This window comes from Panulirus ornatus, chromosome 21, assembly GCF_036320965.1.
Source record: "Panulirus ornatus isolate Po-2019 chromosome 21, ASM3632096v1, whole genome shotgun sequence".
NCBI classification, from domain to species: Eukaryota; Metazoa; Arthropoda; class Malacostraca; order Decapoda; family Palinuridae; genus Panulirus; species Panulirus ornatus.
In genome coordinates, this window is record NC_092244.1 from 18387647 (window position 1) to 18413085 (window position 25439).

The following is a 25439-nucleotide window of genomic DNA, read 5'->3' on the forward strand; positions in this document are numbered from 1 at the left end:
AGTAACACACTTGGTGTTGTATGTTGTCCAATAACACACTCGGTGTTGTTTGTTATCTAGTAACACACTCAGTGTTGTTTGTTATCTAGTAACAAACTCAGTGTTGTATGTTGTCCAGTAACACACTCAGTGTTGTTTGTTATCTAGTAACACTCAGTGTTGTTTGTTATCTAGTAACACACTCAGTGTTGTTTGTTATCTAATAACACACTCGGTGTTGTTTGTTATCTAGTAACACACTCGGTGTTGTTTGTTATCTAGTAACACACTCAGTGTTGTTTGTTATCTAGTAACACACTCAGTGTTGTTTGTTGTCCAGTAACACACTCGGTGTTGCTTGTTCATTATCATTGTACCCTCAGAAGTGCTTCTTTGGAACAAGTGTGTTCTTCGTTGGTCGGAAGCGATCGGCAGGTGTCGCAAGAAGCACCAGTCTCCATCATCTGTTGCAGATCAACACCTGGTACTGTTCCTCCTGCTGCTTCACCCTCCTCGCCATCAGGAAGCCTACGACAGTCGCTCGTACTACTGCCGTCAGGGTCGCTATAAAAAAGGAATTAACGAACTGTCTCGTGTTTCGTTTCGTTATTTCTGACATACTGAGTCACGTTAGAAATCGCGTCAACTTATTTCCACGCAGAAAAACTGTAGGCGACTTGATCACATAAGTTTTCTCAATCGAACAGTGCACGGTGGTGCTTCGAGATATGCCAGGATGGGACCACCAGAGACCCATAACATGCGACTAGACGAGAAACGTCAGAAAAGATGTGTAAAAGGAGGACACTAAGGTACATGAGCTGTGGACGAACTGAAAACTAGTGAATGATGAACGTGAACAGTAAACAGAGATTCGAGTAGAAGGAGGACAGTGAGGTACAAGAGCTGTGGACGAACTGAAAACGAGTGAATGATGAACGTGAACAGTAAACAGAGATTCGAAATATTGTTTGAGATTACAGATAGTTCAAAGAGATGGGTGGGGGTCCCCATGAGTGTAGAACTTCCTACCGCTATTGTGCAAGTAGGTGGGTACAAAAGGGTATCTACACACACACACACACACACACACACACACACACACACACACACACACACACACACACACGTATAAACATATATATATTAATCTATCTATCTATCTACCTACCTATCTATCTAGGTCAAAGTTGTTCATCAGAGGGCGGGCAGCGAGGAGTTATCCTGGAGGATGGAGGGTGGTGGGTGTCGGGAGGCGTCCGCGCTGAGTTAACACAATATTTTCACTCTAGCGTGAGGCTGGATCCCCGAGTGAACATGTGGGCGAAAAGGCGAAACAAAAACAGCACAGCGTCCACACTTGTGTTTTTGTTCTTCACCGTTGTAATAGTTATTTGTGGGGGGGGGGAAAAATAAATAAATAAAAACAGATAGGTGCTCGTGCCTCTGTTTGTTTACACCTGTTGAGATAATAAAGGGTTACGGACGCGGGAGGTCGTCCAACAGATCCAGCTGAGAAACGCTGCTCTCTCTCTCTCTCTCTCTCTCTCTCTCTCTCTCTCTCTCTCTCTCTCTCTCTCTCTCTCTCTCTCTCTCTCACTCTCTCTCTCTCTCTCTCTCATGAACACAGGCGTTACCGGATTCCGCCTCCGTGAAGTTACACCCCGAGTGAAAAGTCACCTTATGCGATGCTGTATCTCGCGTCAAAGAACCCACTCCAAAGGAGTACTTCATTTCCCTGCCACTGGAAGTAGCGCAGGCTTAGAGATCCTAAAAAAGAAGGATGTCCAAGAGTCACTCCACGGTATTTTCAAGAAACAAGTCCTGGGCCAATGATAAATTAATCAATTATCATTTAATTTCTTAATTATATAACCTTAAAACTCCTATTTCTGGGCCTCCTGCAACTTGGAGGCTACGCTGAAATCAGTAGCAGGGAAATGATGGACTCCAATGGAGTGAGAAGTTGCTTAACGACCCTTTTCTCCTTTTCACCCGCAGTGTATCAACATGCAGGCTGAGTGTTTGGCGAGGTGTAAGGAGATCCATACCTAACGCAACAATCCAGCCCGCAGCCCCAATCATGAAGCACTTGTGACCAAACCCAACAGCATCCCTTGTCTCCTAGAATACGCAGACAGACTCATGAGACACGACTTAAAAATTCAGCCACAAGCCAACCTCATCCCTACACACACAGGGAAGTCACGGAAAAAAAAAGAGAGATTCACAAAATCCATCCAGAAACAACTGCCCATCCTCCCTTCACTCCCACTGATGCAAGAAATGCAATTAAAATATTAAAGAACTCTCGCGCGCCACGGGCCCTGACAACATACCAAACTTTTACACAAAACACGTTGGCCCAGATGCAATCACCCGACCCTTGGCTACACAACACAACGGCCAAACATCTGGAAGTCTGCAAATATAATACCAGCCTTATAACCCTCCATACTACCCAACGCCCCGTTCATTTACCACCATATATGGCACTTCCTCCGCCAGTGTCCAAACTCTTGCGAAAAATGACCCACAACAGAATCAAACGACATATCCCACTCTCACTCACGCAACATGGCTTCAGACTCGTCCACTCCAACACCACGCTGTACAGTGACATCCCATAACACATCCTAGTTAGTTTCAACCATCTACAGTATTGGTGCAAACACACATCATCAGAGCAAAGAACTTGTAACACTAACATTGGTGAAGGTTTACACAAATTGGGAACATTTGTCGTAGGCAAAATTTCTGAACAGGACCCTGGCTGGCCCACATAACAAAAATTTTATGACATGCATGATGCCAGACCCGAACACCACCAACCCGAACACCACCATCCGATAACGCTTATTTACCAGTGGAGTCTTTGCTACGTCTCCTCCTTGTTTATCAACTGACTGTTCTACGTCTTCTATCTCAATCTTGTATCTCTCCTGACGATGTTATCTTTACACGAGAGTGCACTTGGGAACTTATCGTGTTTCATTCTCCTAGTGGTTTTATGCATATACTAGATCGCTCGCGGGAAACGGCGATCAAGTATATCATAGTAGAGTGTGTGTTATCATCATTAATATTATCATTATTTTTATCATTATTATTATTATCATTATTATTATTATTATTATTATTATTATCATATATATATATATATATATATATATATATATATATATATATATATATATATATATATATATATATATATATATATATACGATATGTTATTGCTAAAAATAAAGTGTTCAGATGATGTTGGTACACTGACTGAAGTCGGGGTCTGGTCCTTTGACCTGCCAAGCTCTTATCTGCCTTGCCATTTCAAGGGATCTTTCCTCGAAATCAGAGGATTTCTTGAGGTCAGCGGATTTCAGGGGGATTTATTTTCTCGGAGGGAGCTTTATTTGTTTACTATTTTAAATGGGGGTGGTTTAGCCCATGGAAGGATTATAGCAGGGCACTGGAAATTCATTTGTGATTTTTTTGTCCTTCTATGAGACTTTTATCATTTCATGTCAACAAAATCGTTCAGTAGTTGGTGGTTTATATTGATGCCATTTGCTGGCTCCGGAGCGGGTCGACGGCTGGCGTCTAGTAATTGAATTTTGCTCTTGTCTAAGGCATGTGAGATTAATACTTCAATGAAGGCAAGAGCTGTGTGTACAGGTGGTACAGCACCGTGTCGGTGGTACAGTACCGTGTCGGTGGTACAGCACCGTGTCGGTGGTACAGTACCGTGTCGGTGGTACAGTACCGTGTCGGTGGTACAGTACCGTGTCGGTGGTACAGTACCGTGTCGGTGGTACAGCACCGTGTCGGTGGTACAGTACCGTGTCGGTGGTACAGTACCGTGTCGGTGGTACAGTACCGTGTCGGTGGTACAGTACCGTGTCGGTGGTACAGCACCGTGTCGGTGGTACAGTACCGTGTCGGTGGTACAGTCCCGTGTCGGTGGTACAGAACCGTGTCGGTGGTACAGTACCGTGTCGGTGGTACAGAACCGTGTGGGCTGGAACGTATCCTACCACAAGTGAAAAATCATCTGTGATACAGACGGGTCAAATTTTCACAACTGTGAGGCCACACAGTACATTTCACTAGCTCTCCCTCCGCCTCCCACACTGGCTCTTCCTATGCCTCTCACACTAGCTCTCCCTCTGCCTCTCACACTGGCTGTACCACCTATCTCCCACACTAGCTATTTCTCTTCCTCTCACAATGACTCCGCCTCTAATTCTCACACTGGCTGTCCTTTTACCTCTCTTACTGGCTATCTCTCTGCCTCTCACACTAGCGCGCTAGGGAATTCTCCTTTCATAACATCAAACCACATCGATATGGTTTCATGCCCAGCGCGAAAACGAGTGAGGAGGACATCACACGAGCTTCCCTGAGGACACACACACACACACACACACACACACACACACACACACACACACACACACACAGACACACACACACACACACGCACCTTCTCATACGTTTTGTTTCTGAATAACGTTATTCACATCATCTGATGAGATTCGTGTGCACGAGGGTGTGCTCATTAGCCATACCTATCGTCTGCCCTGAACTGACCAATCAAACCTATCTTGAATACGACAATCCGACCCTTAAGTATGATGACCTAGCCTTTACACGTTGCCCTTAAGGGTCATGCCATAAAGGCCAAGCCATTATACCTTTAAAGGGTCGTCCCGTCGTCCTCAAGGATCGTAACTTCGTGCTCGCAAGGTTAAGAATCATCCAGACGTCACCTACGATGAAGTGGCCAGACTGATGAACAGACGAAGTCAACTCTGACTCACAGATAGGCGATGGTAACTCTGGTCGATAGATAGGCGGTGGTAACTCTGGTCGATAGATAGGCGGTGGTAACTCTGGTCGATAGATAGGTGAGTTTGGTCCGCCGGAAAGATGGGTGAGGTCAGCGCTGATTGACAGACAGGTGAAGTGAGTTCTGACCTCTTTTTAAAGCCGATAATTCTGCCCACTTTCAGAGGGAGCTGTCCACTGGGGAGCGAATCATCCTGAACGATGTGCAACTAACTTCCTCCGGCAAGTACAAGTGTGAGGTCATCGCTGAGTGGCCCAATTTCCACACGGCTGACAAGAGTGGCCCCATGACAGTCGTAGGTACGTCCTCTGTGTGTGTGTGTGTGTGTGTGTGTGTGTGTGTGTGTGTGTGTGTGTGTGTGTGTGTGTGTGTGTGACACACGCATGACATCCCTTCGTGTTATCTCTCACATGGCTTTTCTTCTGCAGGTAGTTATACAATGCTCGCCAGAGGGACCAATCTGTAGATCGATGCAATTTCCCTTTTTCCTTTATTTTCTTAGAAAGAGACGTGACATTTGCTATCTTCCTCTCCCCTGGCACAGTGCCTTCCTTCACCTACACACTGAGCAATGTTTCAAGTAGCCCCTCAGACGCTTCAGTATATTTCTTCAGCTCTTTGAAGTAAGTTCATCAGGATCATAAGCCTTATGTGGGTCAAGGTACTTCAGTATTTTTCTTAGGTCTTTTCCAGCAATTTCACTGCTTTCCATGACCTCCTCCATTCCACCTCAGTGATGCTTCGGTTACAATGTCTTCCACTGTGAAAATACTTTCCAACTTGTCATACTGTAAAATTCCTCTGCATACCCTAGCACGACTGACTGTTTTATGACTAACACTATATTCCTGGTGTGTCCATGGAAATGTTTTGGATTATATCCTGCCTTATTCACGATATTCTTGTGAAAATTTCTCTTCTCGTTCTTTCTCATCTTTTTTTTCCTTCTACTCATTCGTTGTCCTGATAAACCTCTCTCAAATGCTGGCTGTTTACTCTACCGCCTGTATCTCCATCACAGTGCATCTGTAATCCCTGTTCCTCTTTGACATCTTTCACTGAACCATGTCTTTTATAAGAAGCTTCCCCTCTTTATTTACAGCTAAAGGTTACCATATTCTAACATTTTAGTGCAGATTTCACAGTTCCTTATCTGCATCATAGCTAAGTTACTCCATTCCTTATCTAATGTTTTCAATGATCTTGTTTACCTCTGTGTAGCTTCCATGCTCCTTAGGTCTAGTTTCGTCTCTGATCTTACCCCATGCCCTCATCCACCACACAAACTCACGTGATCATCTTCTAAGACTGTTGTACCTTATCTGATAATCTTATCGCTACCATGTGTAAAGATAAGATCTACTTAGATAACGTATTAGGACATTCAATTCTACCTTGCTTATTATCATGATGAAACTTTGTGTTTCGTTTTTGTTGTTTGTTTGTTTTCGAAGACCCTGTGTCTTCATGTCTCTGTCTCCAAAAAGGATACATTGTAATCTTTATCAGTCTCTTCTCTACAAAATGTCTCGAAGGATACAATTTTTCTATAAGTTTTAAGTATGAAGATCTTTATGAATGTGTCACTGACTTACTGTCTGTTATCAAAAGGGATGATCCGCCTCCTCCAGTGCATTTTCCTTTCCTCCTACACCGACCTAATCTAAATCACAATCAAAACTTCCCTAACCATCCTTATCTTCATCTTAATTTGGTTTAGATCTGCTAAAGGTTCGACTAATTTTGGTTAGGCTAATACTGCCTTTGTCTAGTGTCACAGCTTTATCTGTTACAGATACGTTTCTCTGACTGCTGTGAAATTATCGTTATCAACATTATCTTTCCATGTCACTGTTTCCAGTGCAGTGACTAATGATGACGTCTCTCACTGTTGTAGACGTACCGGAGGAGAAGCCGCGGATTACGGGCACCCAACACCAGTACCACATCGGGGACACGGCCCACCTGACCTGCACCTCGGCCAGGTCCCTCCCGCCAGCACAGCTCACCTGGTACATCAACGACGAAGAGGTGGGTGTGAGCCGCCGCTGCCGCTGCTGCCTTGCTGTACCGTGAGTTTTTGTTAAGAAATCGTTGTGCACGACGGTACGATCCTTGAGCCCGACGGTACGATCCTTGAGCAAGTGGGTACAATTCTTAAGCACGACGGTAGCAGAACGGTATGATCCTTTCCGATGACGGTACGATCCTTGAGCAGGACGGTACGATACTTGAACACTGAGGTACGACCCTTTCCGATGACGGTACGATCCTTGAGCAGGAGGGTACGATACTTGAGCAGGACGGAACAAACCTATGTAACGACGGTACGATCCTTAAGCACGACGGTACGATCCTTAAGCACAACGGTACGATCCTTAAGCACGACGGTACGATCCTTAAGCACGACGGTACGATCCTTAAGCACGACGGTACTATCCTTAAGCACGACGGTACGATCCTTAAGCACGACGGTACGATCCTTAAGCACGACGGTACGATCCTTAAGCACGACGGTACGATCCTTAAGCATGACGGCACGATCCTGAAGCACGACTGAAAAATCCTGAAGCACGACGGTACGATCCTTAAGCACGACGGTACTATCCTTAAGCACGACGGTACGATCCTTAAGCACGACGGTACGATCCTTAAGCACGACGGCACGATCCTCAAGCTCGACGTTACGAGCCTTGAACACTTCGTTATGACTCTTCGGGGTGACTGAGTGGCGTTTAACATGACCCGTAAAGGTCAGGTCAGCAGCCAGGCTGTCACACCCATACCGTCAGTCTCCAGTATAGCACTCTCATCCTCCCGGTTGTAGTCAATGCCATGATTTTCCTTTCAGTACACACGGTAATGACGCCGTAAAGTTCCTGGAGGTGGTATCCATCTTACCCTGGCATCAAATGCGGTGTGAACACCAGAGGTATGGCCTGGCTTCCACCGCCGGGCTACACGCGCCACCACCTACTGTACATTTTGCTGACGCTGACGACTCTCTCGCCTTCTGACGCACGACACACACGACGCACGACACACGACGCACGACGCACAACGCACGACACAACGCACGTCACACGACGCACGTCACACGACGCACGTCACACGACGCACGACGCACGACACGACGAATGACACATGACACACACGACGCACGACACATGACGCACGACACACGACACACGACGCACGACACGACGCACGTCACACGACGCATGACACAAGACACACACGACGCACGACACATGACGCACGACACACGACGCACGATGCATGACACACAATGCACGACGCACGACACACGAGGCACGACGCATGACACACGATGCACGGCACATGATGCTCGACAGTTGACGCACGACGCACGACACACGATGCACGACGCTTGGGTTCGGGGTGTCTTGCGGAAGATGACGTCATATAGTTTAGAGGAATTATGTTGTACTAACCTCAGCACTGATCTTGTTCTTGTTGCCTCAGCACTGGTCTTGCTCTAGCTACCTCAGCACTGGTCTTTCTCTTGTTGCCTCAGCACAGGTCTTGCTCTAGCTGCCTCAGCACTGGTCTTTCTCTTGCTGCCTCAGCACAGGTCTTGCTCCTGTTGCCTCAGCACTGGTCTTGCTCCAGTTGCCTCAGCACTGGTATTGCTCTCGTTGCCTCAGCACTAGCCTTGCTCTTGTTGCCTCAGCGATGGTATTGCTCTCGTTGCCTCAGCACTGGTCTTGCTCCTGTTGCCTCAGCACTGGTCTTGCTCCCGTTGCCTCAGCACTGGCCTTGCTCCTGTTGCCTCAGCACGGGTCTTGCTCCTGTTGCCTCAGTACTGGTGTTACTCTCGTTGCCTCAGCACTGGCCTTGCTCCTGTTGCCTCAGCACGGGTCTTGCTCCTGTTGCCTCAGTACTGGTGTTACTCTCGTTGCCTCAGCACGGGTCTTGCTCCTGTTGCTTCAGCACTGGTCTTTCTCTTGTTACCTCAGCACTGGTCTTGCTCCTGTTGCCTTTGCACGGGTCTTGTTTCTGTTGCCTCAGCACTGGTGTTACTCTCGTTGCCTTAGCACTGGTCTTGCTCCTGTTGCCTCAGCACGGGTCTTGCTCCTGTTGCTTCAGCACTGGTCTTTCTCTTGTTACCTCAGCACTGGTCTTGCTCCTGTTGCCTTTGCACGGGTCTTGTTCCAGTTGCCTCAGCACTGGCCTTGCTCCTGTTGCCTCAGCACGGGTCTTGTTCCTGTTGCCTCAGCACTAGTCTTGCTCTCGTTGCCTCAGCGCTCGTCATGTTCTTGCTGCCTGGGCACTTGTCATCATTAGACCAGCGGGGGGGGAGGGAGGGTCGAGGGTTATGGCCAGAGTTAGTGAAATGTGGTGTGTGTTGTCCCTGGAGTTTTATGCCTTCAGTTATCCACTTGTAGTGTCGTGATGGTTTATTTCCTAATGTCACATGTCAGCGTCGGGGGCGCGTATACACACACACACACACACACACACACACACACACACACACACACACACACACACACAAACACAGAGCAGATCACTCATATAGGATGAAGACAGGGGAAGCCAAACACTTCATATGAAATTTGAAAAATATGAAAACAAATACGGAGGGTAACGACTTGTTCAGGTTCTCTGAGAACCACAGATTCTTAGTTTTTGTTTTTTTACAGCCAAGAGAAAACTCGATCATCGCAATGAGAAATGCTTCAAAGAGAAACGTTTCATTAAGAGAGGTACATTGGTAATGGGGGGGAATGTGACTATAAAGGAAGGGCCAGTCATGCAGGCACCATGATGGTTGGCCAGTCATGCAGGCACCATAAAGGAAGGGTCTGTCATGCAGGCACCATGATGGTTGGCCAGTCATGCAAGCACTATGATGGTTGGCCAGTCATGCAAGCACTATGATGGTTGGCCAGTCATGCAGGCACCATGATGGTTGGCCAGTCATGCAGGCACCATGAAGGGTGAGCCAGTCATGTAGGCACCATGAAGGATGGGCCAGTCATGCAAGCACCATGATGGTGGGCCAGTCATGCAGGCACCATGAAGGATGGGCCAGTCATGCAGGCACCATGAAGGATGGGCCAGTCATGCAGGCACCATGAAGGATGGGCCAGTCATGCAAGCACCATGATGGCGGGCCAGTCATGTAGGCACCATGATAGAGGGCCAGTCATGCAGGCACCATGAAGGATGGGCCAGTCATGCAAGCACCATGATGGTTGGCCAGTCATGCAGGCACCATGATGGAGGGCCAGTCATGCAAGCACCATGATGGTTGGCCAGTCATGCAGGCACCATGATGGTTGGCCAGTCATGCAAGCACCATGATGGAGGGCCAGTCATGCAAGCACCATGAAGGATGGGCCAGTCATGCAAGCACCATGAAGGATGGGCCAGTCATGCAAGCACCATGATGGTTGGCCAGTCATGCAGGCACCATGAAGGGTGGGCCAGTCATGCAAGCACCATGATGGTTGGCCAGTCATGCAGGCACCATGATGGTTGGCCAGTCATGCAAGCACCATGATGGAGGGCCAGTCATGCAAGCACCATGAAGGATGGGCCAGTCATGCAAGCACCATGATGGAGGGCCAGTCATGCAGGCACCATGAAGGATGGGACAGTCATGCAGGCACCATGAAGGGTGGGCCAGTCATGCAAGCACCATGATGGTTGGCCAGTCATGCAAGCACCATGATGGAGGGCCAGTCATGCAAGCACCATGAAGGATGGGCCAGTCATGCAAGCACCATGAAGGAAGGGCCAGTCGTGCAAGCACCATGATGGAGGGCCAGTCATGCAAGCACCATGAAGGAAGGGCCAGTCATGCAAGCACCATGATGGAGGGCCAGTCATGCAAGCACCATGAAGGATGGGCCAGTCATGCAAGCACCATGAAGGAAGGGCCAGTCGTGCAAGCACCATGATGGTGGGCCAGTCATGTAGGCACCATGATAGAGGGCCAGTCATGCAGGCACCATGATGGAGGGCCAGTCATGCAGGCACCATGATGGAGGGCCAGTCATGCAAGCACCATGATGGAGGGCCAGTCATGCAAGCACCATGAAGGATGGGCCAGTCATGCAAGCACCATGATGGAGGGCCAGTCATGCAAGCACCATGATGGAGGGCCAGTCATGCAAGCACCATGATGGAGGGCCAGTCATGCAAGTACCATGAAGGAAGGGCCAGTCATGCAAGCACCATGATGGAGGGCCAGTCATGCAAGCACCATGATGAAGGGCCAGTCATGCAAGCACCATGATGGAGGGCCAGTCATGCAAGCACCATGATGGAGGGCCAGTCATGCAAGCACCATGAAGGAGGGCCAGTCATGCAAGCACCATGAAGGAAGGGCCAGTCATGCAAGCACCATGATGGAGGGCCAGTCATGCAAGCACCATATGATGGAGGGCCAGTCATGCAAGTACCATGAAGGATGGGCCAGTCATGCAAGCACCATGATGGAGGGCCAGTCATGCAAGCACCATGAAGGATGGGCCAGTCATGCAAGCACCATGATGGAGGGCCAGTCATGCAAGCACCATGATGGAGGGCCAGTCATGCAAGCACCATGATGGAGGGCCAGTCATGCAAGCACCATGATGGTGGGCCAGTCATGCAAGCACCATGAAGGAAGGGCCAGTCATGCAAGCACCATGATGGAGGGCCAGTCATGCAAGCACCATGAAGGAGGGCCAGTCATGCAAGCACCATGATGGAGGGCCAGTCATGCAAGTACCATGATGGTGGGCCAGTCATGCAAGCACCATGAAGGAAGGGCCAGTCATGCAAGCACCATGAAGGAAGGGCCAGTCATGCAAGCACCATGATGGAGGGCCAGTCATGCAAGCACCATGATGGTGGGCCAGTCATGCAAGCACCATAAAGGAGGGCCAGTCATGCAAGCACCATGATGGAGGGCCAGTCATGCAAGCACCATGATGGAGGGCCAGTCATGCAAGCACCATGATGGTGGGCCAGTCATGCAGGCACCATAAAGGAAAGAGGTCATTCAGGCACCATGATGACATGGCAGTCATACACAATGCACCACGGGGGAGAAGGCGCAGCCTGTCTGTGTATCTACATACATCTACGTACATTACCATCGCTGCTGAGCGGTAATTTCTGAAAATTTCATCCTGAAATCCATTTCAGTGTTAGACCCAATGGTTCATTTCATATTCCAGTTTTAATGCGTTTAGATTTTTTTTTTTTTTGGTCCACGTGTGATATCCCATCCTTCCTTTTGACGTGACTGATATCATAAATGTGGAACGGATGTAGATTAAATGTTTTACGCCGGCGGATGGCAACGCTGTATTATTCACACTAACTTCAGTGTGATCAATATTATAGCGTAGTGTGGTTAGTTGCTTGTCTTGATGGTTATTGCTGTATTCTATTCATTGTGGCTTTTGAAAACATGAAGATAACATCACGGGCACAGAATGGCTCGCAAGTGAGTCTGCAAACAGAACAAAAAAAATGTGTCAAAAACGATAGTTCGATTATTGATAACGGCGGTACGATCCTTGGGTACAACGGTACGATCCTTGACCACGAAGGCATGATCCTTGACCACAACTGTACAATCCTTGACCACGAAGGTATAATCCCTGAGCACGAAGGGATGATCCTTCAGCACATCTGTAAGATTCTTGAGCACAACTGTACGATCTATGAGCACATCTGTACGATTCTTGAGCACAATCGTACGATCCTTGAGCACACCTGTACGGTTCTAGAGCACAACTGTACGATCCAAGAACACACGTGTACGATTCTAGAGCACAACTGTACGATCTATGAGCACATCTGTACGATCCATGAGCACATCTGTACGATCCTTGAGCGCGACGGTACGATCCTAAGGCAGGAGGGTTGGACCCTTTGAGTACATCAGTTCGTCCTACGTGTATTAATGTCTTGGCCATTCATTTAACATGTGATAGCCAATCATTCATGCTGTAGGGCGTAACGTGATAAGGTTTCCTTACAGATAATTCATATCCTGAAGTAACACCCCGCCACCACAACACTGGAAGTATAAGAAAAAAAAAACGCATTTCATGTAAATGTTTGAGTATACACACGGACATCACCACACTCGTTCTGTGTGAAACGATTATCATAATCCCAGTCTATATCAGTTACACTGTATGTCATCACAACTACTGTATCAAAAGGTGTTATTATGACACTGTTTTTACGAAACACTTTCATAGGCACAGCTTCCTACACCGTGACAGAACAGAAAACATGAATTCAGGGGTTGCTGGTCTTTATACATGGAAAACGGGGGTTCCCATTAAAAGTTTGCAGGGTATGATCATTTATAATTCCAGCGGTATTTACCCACCGAGACCTTCCTCGTTCCTGGTTGTCTGGTACCGACATGCTAGTGCCTAGGACGCTATCTTGCTACGACGGAAGGACGAGCGCGTAAGCAGGGTGAAGCTTGGGTATTATGGCTTGCTCCATCTGTGTGAGTGGCCTCGTCTACGGTTCAGTACGGCCCGCGGGCCATGGTTCGGTGCGGCCCGCGGGCCATGGTTCGATGCGGCCCGCGGGCCATGGTTCGATGCGGCCCGCTGGCCATGGTTCGATGCGGCCCGTGGGCCATGGTTCTGGTCGGCCGCCGGGCTATAGCTCCACCTACTAATAGATGCATCCGGCATTACCTAAAAACCTCACTGTGACGTCAGCAGGGCACATGACAACCTCAGTGTGACGTCAACAGGGCACATGACAACCTCAGAGTGACGTCAACAGGACACATGACGACCCCAGTGTCGTCAACAGGACACATGACGACCCCAGTGTCGTCAACAGGACACATGACGACCCCAGTGTCGTCAACAGGGCACATGACAACCTCAGTGTGACGTCAACAGGTTACATGATAACCTCAGTGTGACGTCAACAGGGTGATGTCAATGCCGTGATGTCAATACCGTGCTAACCTCAAGTGCTGCCAATACCGTGCTAACCTCACGTGCTGCCATTACCGTGCTATCCTCACGTGGTGCCAATACCGTGCTAACCTCACGTGCTGTCAGTACCGTGCTAACCTCACGTGCTGGCAGTACCGTGCTAACCTCACATGCTGGCAGTGCCGCGCTAACCTCGCGTGCTGCCCAAACCGTGCTAACCTCACGTGCTGCCATTACCGTGCTATCCTCACGTGGTGCCAATACTGTGCTAACCTCACGTGCTGGCAGTACCGTGCTAACCTCACATGCTGGCAGTGCCGCGCTAACCTCGCGTGCTGCCCAAACCGTGCTAACCTCACGTGCTGCCAAAACCGTGCTAACCTCACGTGCTGCCAGTACCGTGCTAGCCTCACGTGCTGCCAGTACCGTGCTAACCTCACGTGTTGCCAAAACCGTGCTAACTTCACGTGTTGGCAATACCGTGCTAACATCACGTGCTGCTATTATCGTGCTAACCTCACGTGCTGCCATTACCGTGCTATCCTCATGTGATGTCAATACCGTGCTAACCTCACGTGCAGCCATTACCGTGCTAACCCTCATGTGATGTCAATACCGAGCTAACCTCACGTGCTGCCAATACCGTGCTAACCTCACATGCTGGCAGTACCGTGCTAACCTCACGTGCTGGCAGTACCATGCTAACCTCACGTGCTGGCAGTACCGTGATAACCGCACGTGCTGGCAGTACCATGCTAACCTCATGTGCTGGCAGTACCATGCTAACCTCACGTGCTGGCAGTACCGTGCTAACCTCACGTGCTGGCAGTACCGTGCTAACCTCCCATGCTGGCAGTACCGTGCTAACCTCACGTGCTGGCAGTACCATGCTAACCTCACGTGCTGGCAGTACCGTGATAACCGCACGTGCTGGCAGTACCGTGCTAACCTCACGTGCTGGCAGCACCGTGCTAACCTCACGTGCTGGCAGCACCGTGCTAACCTCACGTGCTGGCAGTACCGTGATGACCTCACGTGCTGGCAGTACCGTGCTAACCTCACGTGCTGGCAGTACCGTGCTAACCTCACGTGCTGGCAGTACCGTGCTAACCTCACGTGCTGGCAGTACCGTGCTAACCTCACGTGCTGGCAGTACCGTGCTAACCTCACGTGCTGGCAGTACCGTGATAACCTCACGTGCTGGCAGTACCGTGATAACCTCACGTGCTGGCAGTACCGTGCTAACCTCACGTGCTGGCAGTACCGTGCTAACCTCACGTGCTGGCAGTACCCTGCTGCCAACAGCTGCACTAAAAGATAATTATGAAGTCGGATTTTATAGGCTTTTCGAGGCTGGAGAGAGCACCACACACCAGTGACCGGGGATTAACACCGCTGGATCACTACCGGAAACTTCATAAACTGGAAATATTCATGTAAAACTATAAACTTGTATATTTGTGTTTCCTCTATACAAAGGAAATAAATGAATATATGATAAATGAATATATACAGATAGATAAGTGGATACAGATACATTCGTTTATGTAGAACCAGCTGACGTCGCCAGGAAGAATGTGTTAGTGTTAATGGACGGAAAGGAACACAGTGAAAGTGAAGGCTCTCCCACCCCAGGGGGAGTCCACCATTTCCCTGCTCCTGCGTATAGTGTAGATGAGTCTCGAAGGTAAAGAACCCCAATGAACGGGTCCTAAGGTTACAAAATAAAGTATGTCCACACACACACACACACACACACACACACACACACACACACACACCTTACCATACCTTCCTGTCATATTACCCCATTTACAGGTCAGTAAGTGTGTTGTGGTTGTGTTCATGCCTTTGTGGGTGAGTGCTGGGCAATTCAGGAGACAGCGTTCAGTCTGCATATTGGGCATGAAGGATCTTGTAATATGTTGGCACAGTGTTTACAGTGTTGAAGAACTGGATGCTTTCATGGCATATATGAGGAAGTCGTAAGTAACTCCTACATGTCTGGGGAACGTGGTTTCAGATGAGTCTATATCTGGTGGAGAGGAGATCAAGACTGGGTTAAAGAGGGTGGTTGTGTAGTGTTAGCTGAGTCACTACAGTGTGAATATATTTTGTCAGTGTTTAGTACGTTGGAGAAAGAGAAAGCTGCGAGTGGACATCAGTTGCTGAAGTGTGAGGTGGTGATGTAAGATGTCGGCGGTTGGTTAAGAAGTGTGATGTGGGCGGGAAGTGTGTTTAGTGCTGCTGCAAAGACCTGGCTGTTGAGCACTGCTGAGGTGGAGAATGTATAGGGAACATTAATTGTCTCGTCGTGCAGGTGTTGAATGCTTGCCTTAGCTAAGCAGTCAGGGACTGTTCTGAGTTCAGTGGTTCTGTGGGTTGACAGTGTCGCCATCTTTGCTTTTAACGGAGTGAATGATTGTATTGTCTGTGAAGGGAATTAACCACTTGTGGTGGATACTAAAGGATTCTTTTTCACTTGTCTGAGGTTCGTGTCAGTAAGTGTTCTGTGAGCGTTCAATTCATTAATCATCTTTGCGTTGCTGTTTGCGGTTTTGGAGGTGAGTTTCTAGAGTGTGTCGCATGTGATATTATGGTTGGACTATTCGTGAGTAGGGAAGGGGATGGGTTGAATTCATATCTGCCAGGGGGTAAGACGGTGACAGCGGACTTCTGTGGGGGGGAGACGCAGACATTCCTCTTGTTAAGGAAAACCAATGTTCAGTTTGCGTGATGTAGTGCTGTATGTCTGTTGTTACCTGTGTAATGTCAGGGTACTGTAATGTGACCGTGAGTTTACCTGCATATGAGAACACCCTCACACTGTGGCTTGCATGGGGTGATGGCAAAGTCGTTCAGGGAGAGACTGCAGAAGGTTGGAGAAAGTACTGCTCCCAGGGGAGCTTCACTGTGCAGCTTGAGGATGTAGGGGGTAAAGCTTTCGTGAACAACACTAGCATGATGGCCAGCGTGATGTTAGCTAACGGTTTCTAGTTATTCTTGTGGAGGTAGGTGTCAAGAATCTGAAGTGTGAGGATGTGTTGAGGAATGGTGTCAAATAGTCTGATCATATCTAGTGCCATCCTTACTGTGCGGGAGGGGGAGTGTAGCTACCAGAAGCCATCCTGGGGATGCTGTGTGCTGTGTAGTGGTGGAATGACTGGCAGTAATGGTATGAGGCTGTAGGCGCAATGGGAATAATAGGTTTGGGAGGGTCTAACATGGGTAATATAGTGGCAAGTTTCCAGATGCTTGGAAATTTGTCATGTAACTAAGTGAAGATATCTGTAAGGTGAAGATATCTGTAAGGTGAAGATATCTGTAAGGTGAAGATATCTGTAAGGTGAAGATATCTGTAAGGTGAAGATATCTGTAAGGCGAGGATATCTGTAAGGTGAAGATATCTGTAAGGCGAGGATATCTGTAAGGTGAAGATATCTGTAAGTACTTAGGTTGATACTGAGCTGAAGGGTTACATGAGGAAGTTCGATGTGCGGTCAAGGCTTCTTGCAGCGGAGTTCTTTACGGCTTTGTTAGAGTTATGAGTGTCAGCTGGATTGAGAGGCGGGTGAGCAGCTGTGTCACAGAAGATCTGTGCAGAATTGCATGATCTTTATATATATATATATATATATATATATATATATATATATATATATATATATATATATACACGTGTGTGTGTGTGTGTGTGTGTGTGTGTGTGTGTGCTATGTTAGACATCTAATTCAGGATCTGTCCTAGAGGAAAGGATGAATTGCTGGGTCGTCTGTGAACCGACTGCCTTCCCCAGGACTCGAACACGACCTGAGTGATTAATATATGAGGAGACTCACAAGTATACCACAGAGCCTCATAAATTCCCAGCTTCTTCAATCCCCGTCGGCCACTCCGGAGTCCTCATATCTCAACTCATGCAGTTGTCTCACTCCTCACCCAAATCTCATATTCATCTGTACTCGCCCATCTCCGTCACCAAGCTCCTGCACGCCCAACTTACACAGCCATACATCACAGCAGAATGAACCAAGCCTTCCTCCAACAAACTTCTCCACCTCTGCAAACTCACATCTTTACTCCTCATAACTTTCTCAAAGCGCCAGCAATTTGCCTACCTTTCAACACCGTCTTCGATATCTCAGCATCCATTCCTCCATCTCCACTGAAAATGTTCTCCAGATATTTGAAATTCTGTAGACCTCCACAAACTCCCACCATCTTACAGTATCTAAGATCCTGCCTCACTCTTACCAGACACACCAATACTTAGATATTTTTTCACTGTTTTCTCCAAGTCTTTCGCTTATTACGCATTTGTTTTCGGTCTTGACAGTTTCGCTCGCTGTTTCACCCTCCTCCGCATACAACTACCTTCCCTTCGGTCTACACCCACTCCCACACTTTCCCCTGTACCGAACCTGCCACCTAACAATATCGTAATAGCTGTCTCACTCTGCATAAATTAAAGATGAAAAACATCATTTCGTGAACTATGTGTGTGTGTGTATATATATATATATATATATATATATATATATATATATATACATATCAATTTTCCAAAAGAAGGAACAGAGAATTGGGCCAGGTGAGGGTATTCCCTCAAAGGCCCAGTCCTCTGTTCTTAACGCTACCTCACTAATGCGGGAAATGGCGAATAGTTTGAAAGAAAGAAAGAAGAATATATATATATATATATATATATATATATATATATATATATATATATATATATATATATATATATATATATGAAAGTCGGCAAGGCAGCAGGTTTGGATGGTATTGCAGTGGAATTTATTAAAAAAGGGGGTGACTATATTGTTGACTGGTTGGTAAGGATATTTAATGTATGCATGACTCATGGTGAGGTGCCTGAGGATTGGCGGAATGCGTGCATAGTGCCATTGTACAAAGGCAAAGGGGATAAGAGTGAGTGCTCAAATTACAGAGGTATAAGTTTGTTGAGTATTCCTAGTAAATTATATGGGAGGGTATTGATTGAGAGGGTGAAGGCATGTACAGAGCATCAGATTGGGGAAGATCAGTGTGGTTTCAGAAGTGGTAGAGGATGTGTGGATCAGGTGTTTACTTTGAAGAATGTATGTGAGAAATACTTAGAAAAGCAAATGGATTTGCATGTAGCATTTATGGATCTGGAGAAGGCATATGATAGAGTTGATAGAGATGCTCTGTGGAAGGTATTAAGAATATATGGTGTGGGAGGCAAGTTGTTAGAAGCAGTGAAAAGTTTTTATCGAGGATGTAAGGCATGTGTACGTGTAGGAAGAGAGGAAAGTGATTGGTTCTCAGTGAATGTAGGTTTGCGGCAGGGGTGTGTGATGTCTCCATGGTTGTTTAATTTGTTTATGGATGGGGTTGTTAGGGAGGTGAATGCAAGAGTTTTGGAAAGAGGGGCAAGTATGAAGTCTGTTGGGGATGAGAGAGCTTGGGAAGTGAGTCAGTTGTTGTTCGCTGATGATACAGCGCTGGTGGCTGATTCATGTGAGAAACTGCAGAAGCTGGTGACTGAGTTTGGTAAAGTGTGTGAAAGAAGAAAGTTAAGAGTAAATGTGAATAAGAGCAAGGTTATTAGGTACAGTAGGGTTGAGGGTCAAGTCAATTGGGAGGTAAGTTTGAATGGAGAAAAACTGGAGGAAGTAAAGTGTTTTAGATATCTGGGAGTGGATCTGGCAGCGGATGGAACCATGGAAGCGGAGGTGAATCATGGAGTGGGGGAGGGGGCGAAAATTCTGGGAGCCTTGAAGAATGTGTGGAAGTCGAGAACAATATCTCGGAAAGCAAAAATAGGTATGTTTGAAGGAATAGTGGTTCCAACAATGTTGTATGGTTGCGAGGCGTGGGCTATGGATAGAGTTGTGCGCAGGAGGGTGGATGTGCTGGAAATGAGATGGTTGAGGACAATGTGTGGTGTGAGGTGGTTTGATCGAGTAAGTAATGTAAGGGTAAGAGAGATGTGTGGAAATAAAAAGAGCGTGGTTGAGAGAGCAGAAGAGGGTGTTTTGAAATGGTTTGGGCACATGGAGAGAATGAGTGAGGAAAGATTGACCAAGAGGATATATGTGTCGGAGGTGGAGGGGACGAGAAGAAGTGGGAGACCAAATTGGAGGTGGAAAGGTGGCGTGAAAAAGATTTTGAGTGATCGGGGCCTGAACATGCATGAGGGTGAAAGGCGGGCAAGGAATAGAGTGAATTGGATCGATGTGGTATACCGGGGTTGACGTGCTGTCAGTGGATTGAATCAGGGCATGTGAAGCGTCTGGGGTAAACCATGGAAAGTTCTGTGGGGCCTGGATGTGGAAAGGGAGCTGTGGTTTCGGGCATTATTGCATGACAGCTAGAGACTGAGTGTGAACGAATGGGGCCTTTGTTGTCTTTTCCTAGCGCTTCCTCGCACACATGAGGGGGGAGGGGGATGGTATTCCATGTGTGGTGAGGTGGCGATGGGAATGAATAAAGGCAGACAGTGTGAATTGTGTGCATGGGTATATATGTATGTGTCTGTGTGTGTATATATATGTGTACATTGAGATGTATAGGTATGTATATTTGCGTGTGTGGACGTGTATGTATATACATGTGTATGGGGGTGGGTTGGGCCATTTCTTTCGCGTGTTTCCTTGCGCTACCTCGCAAACGCGGGAGACAGCGACAAAGCAAAATAAATAAAAATAAACAAAAAAAAAAAAAATATATATATATATATATATAGAGAGAGAGAGAGAGAGAGAGAGAGAGAGAGAGAGAGAGAGAGAGAGAGAGAGAGAGAGAGAGAGAGAGAGAGGCGGGGCACTAATATGAATATATAAGACTAATTCACGTTTACCTTTTGGACTGTGTAATACACAGGAAGCACAAGACAGAAGTCAGGTTTCCTCCCTCTGTACCACAGCAACCTGGGTTTAGTGAGACCCTTGCTGCTCCCTCCTCACACCGAGGCGTCTTCCACCCACCTGACACCACGCAGCTGGTAACGTGTATGTTGACATACGTATCTAACCCAGAGGAGACACGGGAGGCAGATCCTCAAGACCCCGCATGATATTGTTTTGATAAGGTGAACTGATGCTCTGCAGCATACACGGGAGGAGATGCAATTTTTTTCCACACGCGAATATATGATAGTGAACGAGTGTAGTAGTTATAAGCAACATCTATTACAATGGCTCAGCTTTTGGCAAATGATGGCATACGTCCCCTTTAGTGCCAGGGGACAGGGAAGAGAGATGTGGAGAGACAGCGTCTCTGATGAGAGATGTGGAGAGACAGCGTCTCTGATGAGAGATGTGGAGAGACAGCGTCTCTGATGAGAGATGTGGAGAGACAGCGTCTCTGATGAGAGATGTGGAGAGACAGCGTCTCTGATGAGAGATGTGGAGAGACAGCGTCTCTGATGAGAGATGTGGAGAGACAGCGTCTCTGATGAGAGACGTGGAGAGACAGCGTCTCTGATGAGAGATGTGGAGAGACAGCGTCTCTGATGAGAGACGTGGAGAGACAGCGTCTCTGATGACAGATGTGGAGAGACAGCGTCTCTGATGAGAGATGTGGAGAGACAGCGTCTCTAACTTGCAGTAACGTACAATCCCGCCACTCTCCCCTCCTCCCGATGCCAGACTCCAGCCTCGGTGACCTGACCCATCATGCGATCACGTACGTTCGTGAATCTTTCTGCGCTGCATTCCACTCTGAATAACTGAAGGCTTCCACAGGTGCAGGGTGTACATGATACGCTACGGAGCATTCGTCTACCTAGCGCCAATTCTGTTCTAAGAGAAGTGAGTTCACCAGACACAATTAGAAAACAGATAATGATAAGAAAAAACGAGAGGGAACTACTTCATATCACAGCTGGAGGCTCATGTTGCTGGATTTTGACCCTTCCTGCCCATAGCTGACCTCAAACACGTAAGTTAAGATTAGAAAGTTTAAAATATACCTTTACATATCTTTGAGAAAAATTAGAGAGAGAAACAGAAGTAGTTCTCCCTGGTCATGTTACGTTGGAACTGGAAGATGATCAGTACTGGCGCATCTCCTCAGCTATGGCTATTGCAATCCACCGTTTCTGTAGCGGGAGCCAGCGATGAGCGACGCAAGGATTACAGCGAGGCCCAAGAGCCAGCAGCGAGAGCTGGCAGGACCGTGGTGAGGCCTGGCAGCCACCGATGAAGGCTAGGAGGACAGTGGTTAGGCCCACGAGCCAGCGATGAGGGATAGGAGGACCATGGGGAGGCCTGGAAGGCAGCGATGAAGGCTAGGAGTTCCGTGGGGAGGTCCGGGAGCCAGCGATGAAGGCTGGGAGGACCATGATGAGACCCGGGAGTCAGGGTACAATCAAAAGCATTATGCAAATGACAAGATCTGATTAGCAACACAGAGAATCGTGTCATTAAATCATTAGGGGCAGAGGATGCATGATAACATGGACGTAGAAACAGATATGCAGAGCGACTCGTTAACATTACATGCATTACACTTGAAAATGACAAAGGTCCCCGCGTTGTTTGACAGAGTTCCGAGAATCTAAAAATGCATTGAAAGATAGGAATGCGCGTGTATACCGGAATGAGACTGTACAGTTGAAGTACAGACGCGCTCCTCGCTGCATACGTCAGATGTGAAATGAGAAAATATCGCAGCTTGGTCTCTTTTTGCTCACTGGGAAGTGAAGCTCCGAGCGTCAAGGTTCCCGTTCCTGAATAAACAGATAATGTATGACGTCCATGTGTGAGGTACCTTCGTCGTTCTTTTCTCTAGGACTGATAACCCAGCACAGTAGGCAGTGTGGGAAGTTTACTTGAGGAACGGCTAAACTCAAAACCGGTAAAACATATGTTATCGTAACGTAAAAAAAAAAAAAAAGTTGTTGGTGCTCAGAGACATAATGCTGGAGGTTTCGAACAAGGCTTCGAGGTCTCTCGCGAAGTAGTATTGTATTAGTAAAGAGGAAGCCTCCAGGACGACGTGCCTCGTGTGTCACGGACACCGATGACCAATTAACCCGCGAACATGAAAAGCAGCCCCGCGTAGAGTGTAGTGTAGTGTAGTGTGTGTGTGTGTGTGTGTGTGTGTGTGTGTGTGTGTGTGTGTGTGTGTGTGTGTGTGCTGATGAAGTGACAGTTTCTGACCGACCCTGGAGAGAAGATCTTGTCAATAAGCCCGTCCTCAAGCTCGCCTCTCAGAACTCATCATCACCCACGTCACATCGCCCGTCATAATGCAGACGAAGCCTCTACATACTGTTCCCGGCATCTCCCACCTGGGCGGCTTGTTTCTGAGTCACTCTTCAGGAAAAAAAAAATCATTTCCACGTAGAGTGTTCGAATGTTGCTTTATATTCTTCAGCAGGGGCGTCGGATGGAACCCTGGACCACTAGAGCGCCACTAACAACTCTTTTCGTTCCAACGATTTTTTCATGTTTTTGCTGCTATCTTTATTTTTCCCTTACTCTCTTCTATCCTTTTTTTTCTCTCTCTCTACCTTTCCCACGTCCGTCTACTTATTCAGACACTGTGATGAGCCAAGGTATCAAAACCATGAGAGATCACACTGAATATCTTTCATGACAAGTACATCAATATGGACGAAGACAAAGGAGGGATGAAAAACAGGTCGCGCTGACCTCGCAATTGATACCGCGGTAGACAGACTACAGAGAGGCATTACTCGAAAATGTTTAAGAAGAAATTAGATTAATGGAAAGAATGACGCGATAATTGAGCCAACAGCACCACTACCTTCGTTACGAGGAGTGCAGTCCGTGCTAGCGGCATGGAGATACAAAGCGAATTTGTTTCACTAAAAGCAATCACACTGTTGCTGCCTCCAAATCAGATTATGGACAAATTCACTCACTGGATGAGCGGCACCACAAAAGCCCTTGTGTGTGGCTCTCCCTCTGCGCAGTTGGCCATGTAAACAAACACATGGATCCATTTAGGAGTATCAATGGCCCACACAAAAATTGTATCACATGCAAATTTTCTTGCAATTTGTCCGAATATATATATATTTTTTTTTCCTCTTGCCATCAGTCTATCTCCCTCCCACCCTCCCATCCTCTAAATCTCTCTCTCTCTCTCTCTCTCTCTCTCTCTCTCTCTCTCTCTCTCTCTCTCTCTCTCTCTCTCTCTCTCTCTCTCTCTCTCCTCCACCCTCCCTACATTATAGTGACACTAACAGCTGTTATCTTCGTCACATCAGGAGCCCGGCCATCCGGGGCTGACGTTATCACAATGAACTTAATTGTCCATAAGATCAGGATCGCGCCACACCGACCACTCTCTCCTCTCCCATCCTCCGCTGGCACTCGACCTGTTTATAATCTAACGGTTCTCCACTGTCGTCTCGCTTGTAGGAAAGAATTCTCATCGCTCATTAACGCGGCGTCGACGGACTTATCAGTCGAAGCAAGGGTGACGTAACGTTACGTCTTGATGTACATAATTATTTTTTCTACTTCGACTAAAGCGAAGACGAAGGCAAAGAACTTGCCTTTTAGCCAATATCCACTGTTATCAGATTACAGTCATCTGTGTTATCTGTTAAGACCAGGACGTTCTAATCGGATCCCAGAGTTTCCACAGTATCTCCACCACACCACACCACACCACACCACACCACACCACACCACCTACACCACCCGTGAACCGCGCCACACCGCTGGCCTTGGTAAAACCTCCGATGTGCCACAGTGTTCTCGGAATCTGAGGAATGGGAGAGAATATATGTGTTTTGTTATTATTTTGAAGCTACTGTTAAATTTTTTCAATCTGTGATCTAAAACAGTTTCAGGATGAGATGTTTTTCGAGGACCACGACGGTGGGTTAACCATGTATGTAGACACGAAGAAGACAAGAGGCATACGTGCATTCGTTCGTTACTTCGCCTGCAGACGCCGTTGCTCCCACACTCACTCCGTTTCTCTCCTTGTCTATGACAATCCAGATGTCACGGAAAAAGTCAGACTTGTGTCGGGTATGACGTGAGGCTCCTAATGTTTGCCGGAGACTATATGACTACTGTGTCGACTGTTCTGTGCCAATGACGTCCCAGCTCGTTTTTGAGTATAGCATGGAAGTTCTGCTGCACAAGCGCCTGGTGGGCGTTGTACACAGGTAGATAATGGTCGTTTCTCATACTGTATGAATAACATTTGCATACACAACCATGAAGATGATTAGAAATACAAATATGTAAGATTGATTGATGAACATATGATGTTTACAATCTATTACATCTTTATACGATAATCTGCAGAATAAAAAGTAAATAGCATTAAGTAGCAACTCCTGACCACATCGCTTTCATTCTCGAGATACATTACATGATCTTGCGGTCGACCATGCGTGTGTTCCAAGTGCTCGGTTCTCTCTCTGTGCCAGGTTTCATGAGCTGGATTGATGGTTTTTATAACTCGGGAAAGGTTCAGTGAGACATGGATATATTCTAGAGTGGAGAAAACGCTTCAGCAAGATACGTTTACCCACTGTGTACTGAGACAGGTCAATCCGCAAGTAAAATGGCGTAAGGCACTGAATGAGCAGCAGAGCCACAGCATCGCCTGGAGCCGAGTGTGTCTCATCTGTAAGGAGAAACTATCAAGGGAAGCGACAGTATCGACCAGATTAGAGCGTCACC

General features: G+C 47.4%; 1 protein-coding gene across 1 annotated transcript in view; it reads left to right on the top strand.

Moving 5' to 3' along the window:
* Nucleotides 1-25439, top strand: part of LOC139756394 (junctional adhesion molecule 2A-like) — a 474666-nt gene that overhangs the window by 402336 nt on the left and 46891 nt on the right. The window contains exons 3-4 of the mRNA XM_071675804.1: nt 4992-5127; nt 6726-6859. Of these exons, the coding sequence (XP_071531905.1) occupies nt 4992-5127; nt 6726-6859 (270 nt within the window). The remainder of the gene's footprint in view (nt 1-4991; nt 5128-6725; nt 6860-25439) is intronic.